Here is a 7,500-nt window from a genome sequence, read left to right as displayed (position 1 = left end):
GAAAAACAAATGAAGGCAAGGCTTAAGGACCCTGCCTCGCGACCTCTGCGCCTTTCCCTCCATCCCTCTTCCTCTCGTCATCTCATCTGACTTCTCATTCCTCATTTAGGACCATTTTTCACGCGTTATTCCCGTCCTCGTCGCCTATTTCTCAGAGAGGGGGTAAAAAAAAAAAAGGGAACAGAGCAAACACAGAAAATGACAGTGCATACAGTATCCAGAACCCCCCAGAAAAATGCAATATTCTGTTTTTAATATCCAGGTCTATAAGATCAGGGCAGAGATGGGTTCCAGTGCAATATGTTTATTTATATATTTATTAAAAATATATATAAATAAATAAATAAATAAAGGGGGGTGGGGATTGCACCAATCCGGGGGGGGGGGTGCACCCGGGCGGGGCATCTATAAAATATAATGTTGTGTATGGATATACTTTTATATATAATCTCAATATGGAATCGGAGGCCTTTTTACAATGTGCCATACTTCAGGAAGGCACTAACAGCATTTTGGAAAGCGGAGGTTGTTCATCTTGGTGTCTCCAGCAGTCACAGTCGCTGCATAATAATGTGCCTCGCCTCCTCTGAAATGTTATTTCGCAGGGCCGGGCTCATCTCTCAAACTTCACCACTTTTACAATTTCCCAAACTTTTATTTCCTTCATTATTGCCAACAAGGTTTCATTACGGATTTAGAATGTAAACAAGCCTGAGTAATGATGCTCTCCGTCGGGCTGACGTCTACGGGCCGCGGCCCTCCCCTCCAACTCCTGCTCGCATTTAATGTGCATGCGCCAGGGCCAGGGGCGCAGCGATGAACAAATGTCGATACATCCGATCCGGTATAAACATCTGATATGAACTTTATAAACCACGATACGTTTATAACCGTGGTGAGCACGTTCGCCTCTCAGCGCTGGGATCTTAGGTTCAAATCCCATCTGGGTGGAGTTTCCATGTTCTCCCTGTGTCTGCGTGGGTTTCCTCCGGGGGCTCCGGTTTCCTCCCACAGTCCAAAACATGGAGGGTAGGGGAATTGGCTTCTGTCTAATAACTGTCCTGGTGTGAGTGAATTAGTTTGTGGGAGTGAATGTGTGTGTGCCCAGATATGGATTGGCACTCTGTCCTGGGTGAAACCCTAGTGCCTGATGCAGTCCTCCAGGTGGACGGTCGTTCCTGGTCGAGAGTACGCTGTCGGCGTTTGGCTGACACTTCTCACCAGTGTGTGTGGATTGAGTGTTCTGAGCAGTGTGGATTGTAAAGCGTCCTTGGGTGTCTAGAAAGGCACTATATAAGTGTAAAGATAGATAGATAGATAGATAGACAGACAGACGGATGGACGGACCGTAAAAATTAATAGCCGTCCAATGATAAACCTGTCTCCATTTTTGTCGATTTTGTAGTTTACTACATCATTTGAACACAGCAGCCATTTTCCTTTAAAAATGTCGTGAAGAAGGAACCAATAGAAATGCTCCAAAATTACTCGGAATAAAATAAAGTTACGAAGGGGTTTTCCCCCCCCTTTTCCCCGCTTTTTAATTGGACAGCAACAATACGTTCTCCTGAATGTCTCTGAGTCACAAAGAAAATCTTCCAATCAATGAAACTATGCTTCAAATGTATACCATGCTCCTATGCGAATGGCTAAGCGCATTACAAACTGGATACGTGATTTACGAATAATTAATTAATGAATGAAGGACCTTCAGTCAACACTCGGAGCATAGTGAGCTTAAGCTCATGTGCAGCTGCAGTGTCCAATTCCGTTCCATGTTTTGCTTTGTACATTACAGAACCTGCCCACTAATATTTACCACCTGTGTCCTGTGTCCACAGAGAATATCAGCGCCCTGTTTACACTCATGACACTGTACTACATTCATAACAGCTCTTATTCAGGATTATTGAAGCTCCGAACAGACTGAGGGGGACCTTCATTGACAACGTAGCTAATACATACAATATAAAACAACATAAGACCAATTATATTAGTTCAACTCAAACCCAGTGAAATAGTGAAAATGATAAAAAATATAATGAAATTAAATAACATTTTAGAAATAAGAGACAAAGACTAGTTCAGGAGAAACGGCCTGTGCACTCTAAGATTCCGGGTGGGCTCCGGACCCCTCCACGACCCTGAAGACGATGAAGAACTTACTGAATATGAATGAATAAGCTGAAGGTAAGCGTTAATGCTACAGAATGAAATAAATTGGAGTAAACAGACCGTGACTGAGGCCAAGCTGCAGAACGACAGGGTTGTGTTCAGCATCTCTGAGCGAGGCTTGTGTTTGTAAAGGTGTGTACACGCGTTCACCAGAGGCAATAGCAGCTGGAGAGGTTTAGGGCTAATGTGTAAATAAATAAATAAATGAGAAAAGAGATAGATAAATAAATAAATAAAAGTTTTAACGCTCAGCTCTCATAAATCACGAGGAAGAAAAATGAGCAACGCAGGCGGCTAACTCATCTTCCCCCGGCCGCCGCCGAGAATGAAATTCACTGGAATAGCTATCAAAACCGCAATCATGGAGTGATAATATCTTCTTTGGTCTATCCGCACTTTCCGATTTAATTTCCTCCATGCCCTTGACATCCAGTGATACCATTAAGATTAAACGCATACAGTAAGAGACTCCGCCCCTTCCTCCCCTCGGCGTGATGTATGAGGGTCCCACACTGAACCTAATATCATCATTTACAAATTAATGCAATGTTTCTTTTGTTGGTGGTTGGTTTTTCTCTCCCTTCCACTGTATATAAGATACAAAGTAGGACGAAAAAAAGAGAAGGGAGACAGTACAAGAAAGAGAGAGAGAGTGGGAAAGAGAGAGAGTGGGAAAGAGAGAGAGTGAGAGAAAGTGAGAAACAAGGAAAGGGAGGATTAGATAGAAATAAGAATGAGAGCGACAGAAGAAAACAGAGGGGGAAAGGAAGAGCACAAGAGGAGGAGGGAGAGAGTGAGAGAATAAAAAAAGACAAGATGAGAAAAAGAGGAGAGGTAGAGAGAGAAAGAAAGAGAATAGGAAAATTAAAAACAGATGGAAGAATAAGATGGAAAGATATAGAGACTGAAAAAAGACAGAAAGAGGGGGAGATGATGTATGATGGGCAAAAAAAAAGACGAGGAAAAGGAAGGACAGGGAGAAAGAGAGGGGTACAGAAAAAAGAGAAACAGAGAGAGTAAAAGTGATACTAAAAATGCAAGAGAGAGAGAGAGAGAGAGATAAACAGAGAGTGTGTTATGATGGCAGTGGTCATTTCGTCTATCATGGCGACATGCAATTACTGCGGGTCAGGCACCTGTGCAGGGGTCAGTCTGATCACTCCATCATTTAGCCGAGCTGGAGCAGAGAATGAGAAACTGAGATGAGGAACGAAGGAAGACCCCCTCTGTGCCCCCCCTTCCCTCTCGGCCCACGACACATCCAATCTGACAAAATCATTAGTGTAATAAGCACAGAAATCTGTTTGCAGATTACGCAGACGCTCCCCTCCTCACCTTTCATCTGCCGACCACGCACCCCTTTATCCCCCACAATCAAATTACTGGCAAAAGGAGGGGAGAGAGAGAGAGAGACAGAGTGAGAGAGAGAGGAATGGGCAATCAGAAGAGGATTGCGAGAGTTTGAGAGAGTAAAGAGACTGTGTGTGAGTGTGTGTGTGCGCGCGCGCATGGTTTAAGAGAGAGAGAGAAAGAGAGAGAGTAGGGGAGAGTGAAAAAATGTGTAACAGAAGGACAGAGAGAAGTAAAGAGTGACAGAGTGAGTGAGTAATGAGTGAATGACAGACAGTGGGAGAGAGTGAGACACAGAGAGAAAGAGGGAGAGAGAGAGAAACAGATGAAAAGAGACAGAAAGACAAAAGAGGAGTGAGAGAAGAGAAAGATATATTTGTCAGCATCATTAGCCTTGCAGCACTGGCACAAACTAAAGACGAAAACCTCAGACCATGCATTGGCAGATTTTGAGGCGTAGGGGGCGCTGTGTAAATCTGCACTGTCACCAAATCTTTGCACTCTCACCTTCAGTAGCAGAGTAATGTGCTGAGAGAGGCTAATAAGATCTTGACCGGCGTGAGGGGCGAGAGGTCATGGGGACACGTCCCTCTGTCTAAAAGGCCAGTGACGACCGACTCCTCGAAGGCCACGGCTCTAAAGCTGCGCCGCGGTAATTGCAGTAAATCAGCAAATGAATGTGAGAAGATCAATTAGTGTGGCGGCGCTAATCTGCATGAATCTGATGCTTTATGTGTGCGCTGACGAGTCGCTTTTGTACTTCTCTTTAAGCAGCTGCGCATCTGGCCTGATTAGCGTTAGCAAGCGCCTGCTACGCTAGTCACTGGGGGATTTGGGCCTCTCTCTCTCTCTCACTGACAGAAAGAGAAAAGGGTAGAAGTAGAAGCAAAGAGAGGCAAACAGGGAGTAATTAACATTGTCTCGCTCTCAAGCCGCCACAAAAGAAAGAGGAAAAAAATAATCAAAAATATAAACAGAAAAACAAATAAAACAAACCGCCCCAGTTTCGTGGCACAAAGCTAATTAGCGCAGCCGTGGCTCGGGCGCCGAAGCGAGCTTGGCTGCGTCTTCATCCGCCGGAATCAAGGCTGACGGTAATATGACCAAAGATGCAGATTTCCTCGCTCGGGTTTGGGCTGTGAAGAGGAAACCAATGTTTTATTTCGCTGATAAAGTTAAGTCATCGCGAGCGAGAGGAGCCTCAGAGGGACCCTGCCGCGTTAAGAGACGAGGGATGGGAGAAAGTCTCCTTCAGAACTTTCTGGAGTTTGTCTGAGTGTCCTGACACAGACGGACCTGAAGGACTTGTAAATCCTGAGTGTTTATGGCTGATTTTTACAAGACGTAGGTGTTGGGGGTGTCGTTTAAGCGGGGACTGTGGGGATCGGAGGGGGGGGATTGGGTGGGTGTGGGGGCTACAAACACCTCAGTAGGGGACAGTTTTTTATTTACTATTCTTCATCTCGAATCGTAATAAGATACTTCGGCGCTCCGGGTTCGGGCGGGAGCGTAATCTCGCAGCCGCAATAAATTCCCGCCGTCCGTGTCCGCACACTCGCACTTTGCTGGAAATTTACAGTAACGCATGAGTAAACATATAAACACACTCATGTATGTGTGCACTTCATCTTTTATGAACACACACACACACACACACACACCTCTCGCTGTGCTTTAATCCACTCTGCATGGAAGCACACACTACACAAACACGCAGCATCTGCTGAGAACGTTTTTAAATATTAATAATTTGATATATTATTATTATTTTAAGATCTGGAGCGGTCAGTCCACAGTCCATTTTGCTTATATCCTTCTTTTGTGTCTATTTCCCAATAACGTGCCACGTCCTTTCAGACCCACAGTGTCGCGTGGTCTGCTCTCGAGTGGTTTCTGGGTCCTTTTCTGTGAAACACGAGATTCCTGTGTTTATTTCTGACGCTGAATAAACGAATAAACAGAAACTAAACAAATAACAGAAGACACTCCGCAGTCGGGGTTTAACCAGCACACGTTCCTGAACATCCTCTGGGCTGTGTCTGGTTCTTATCACTAGTGGAAAAGTATAAGAAACTTTGAGAGGTGATCAGTCTGTGTGTGTGTGTGTGTGATGCCCCTGTTTGCTCTCGGGTGCATTAGAGCAGCGGAGTGCAGAAGCAAACTTCAAAAGTGCAAGGAGACATATTGATTCCTGCTGTTTATGCATGTAATCTTCTTTTCAATAATTCACTCTGCCTTTTATAGAGTTGTAAATCAATGCATCCTCTCATAACCACGCACTCGTTCTCCCGCTCTGTCGTTCTCCTGCTACTTCCATCATTCTCCCTCCCCTCGTTTCCAATCGCTCCCCCTTTCACCTACGTTTTACCTTTCCCCAGTTTCACCCTCTGATTTTATTCCTCCTCTAAAGGTAAATGTAAATCACAATCACATCCGCGCTGCCTTGTGTTTATATTGTTGTGTTTATTGTTTATTGTTTGTTTATTCCTCCTTGTTGTGGTGGTGCTGTTTACTTGGCTCAGATTTGTGTACGTCTTGTCCTGGAAGACACGACAGCCAATCAGAATTAAGGCCTGAATCCAGCCCATATTTTAAATCCTGTGGATAAGGATTGACATGCAGTCGCTGACCGGCACGAAACGTTGAGAGCTTTAGGGACGAACAGCAGGAATAAGAAGTGGAATATGTCTGAATATGGTGGGGGGGGGGGGGTCTTTAAAATGTGGCATTAGGGGTCATTTACGTAGCGTGGCCCTTCAAGGGCCCGGCCCCTGGTTAATATGCGGGGTGTGGCCCTCTAAAAGCTCAGGGAGGTGACTGTACATCCAGAGAGCCAGGACCCGCTGTGACCCCTCTCCATTATTCATCCCCCGGAATAAAAAGTGGCTGCGAATTTCGGTTCCGCCTCGAGAGGAGGAGACGGCCCCTTTTAACTCCGGTGCATGCTACTCTGACCCTCGTATTAGAAAGGAGTGCAGAAAACCCTGGAAATGTCGGACGATACATTTTTAAACACTCCCGGGGGTCTTTTTGCTGAGGGCTGGTGCTAGGCCTCGCCCTGTCCCTGGAGAGAGCGGAACAAAAGTGGAAGTGAAGGGAGGAGGACGGCGGCGAAGAAAGGCAGAGGCGATCAATCGGGGGAACGTCGTCAGAACCCGAACGCACTCCAGATCAGTCGGGCGTCTGGGCGCAAGTCAGAAAAAAAAACGTGCACATATATGAGGCAGGGTGCGTCCGCCTGGACGTTTACGAGAATCCGACCCACTCCATCGGATTTCCGCGCGCACACATTTCATCTCAACGTTACAAGACACGGAATACACAAAAAGGAAAGAAAATGTCAGAGAGAAAGCAAGGGAAGGGCTGGGGAAATGAAAGAGCGCATGGCCGAGTAATATGAAAGCCCAGCCAGGCCCTGTGGGAGAGGAGAGAGAGGGCGAGAGAGGCAGAGAGAGAGAGAGAGAGAGAGTGGACTCTCTCACTATCTGTCAACACAAGGTATTCAAAGCCCATTGCTGCGCATTCATTTCGGATGCAGATATCAAAGATGCCACAAACACGAAGGGGGGGAAATTGAGAACTTACCAGATGTTCTAATCCGGCTTTGATGTTCCCCACGTCCCTGCAACAGAAGAACAAATTTCCTCCACTGTAAATAAAGCCGTGTCACTAATCGCTTCCCCCGACGCCCCCCCCTCCACCCACCCACCCCCAGACACAAACCCGACAGGTCCCTCTCTCATGGATCACCCGTAATTGCTGTTTATTAAGGGCCTATTTATTCATTTTACTCTCTCGCTTTTTCATGACAGAGCTTCAAACCCAAAAAGGGGAGGCCTTTATTCCTCCGCCAAGCGGAACAAACAATCAGGACGTTTTGGGGTTTTTTATACCACTCTCGATGCGTGTATTGGAATAATGATGGCTGTACACACGGGTTCAAAGTGGTCCTCTGTGGCGAGGAAGGATGAGTCC

The 7,500-nt window shown here is 46.0% G+C and overlaps 1 protein-coding gene across 2 annotated transcripts in view; it reads right to left on the bottom strand.

Annotated features, from left to right (window-relative positions):
- The window catches only part of rsrc1 (arginine/serine-rich coiled-coil 1), a 163,495-nt gene that overhangs the window by 95,655 nt on the left and 60,340 nt on the right, over nt 1–7,500 (bottom strand). For both annotated transcript variants that reach the window (XM_066651990.1, XM_066651991.1), the window contains exon 5: nt 7,111–7,147. In XM_066651990.1, the coding sequence (XP_066508087.1) occupies nt 7,111–7,147 (37 nt within the window). The remainder of the gene's footprint in view (nt 1–7,110; nt 7,148–7,500) is intronic.

This window comes from Hoplias malabaricus, chromosome X1 (genome assembly GCF_029633855.1).
Source record: "Hoplias malabaricus isolate fHopMal1 chromosome X1, fHopMal1.hap1, whole genome shotgun sequence".
In the NCBI taxonomy this organism is placed as follows: domain Eukaryota; kingdom Metazoa; phylum Chordata; class Actinopteri; order Characiformes; family Erythrinidae; genus Hoplias; species Hoplias malabaricus.
Note: the sequence above shows the minus strand (reverse complement) of the source record. Positions and strands in the feature narration are given on the sequence as shown.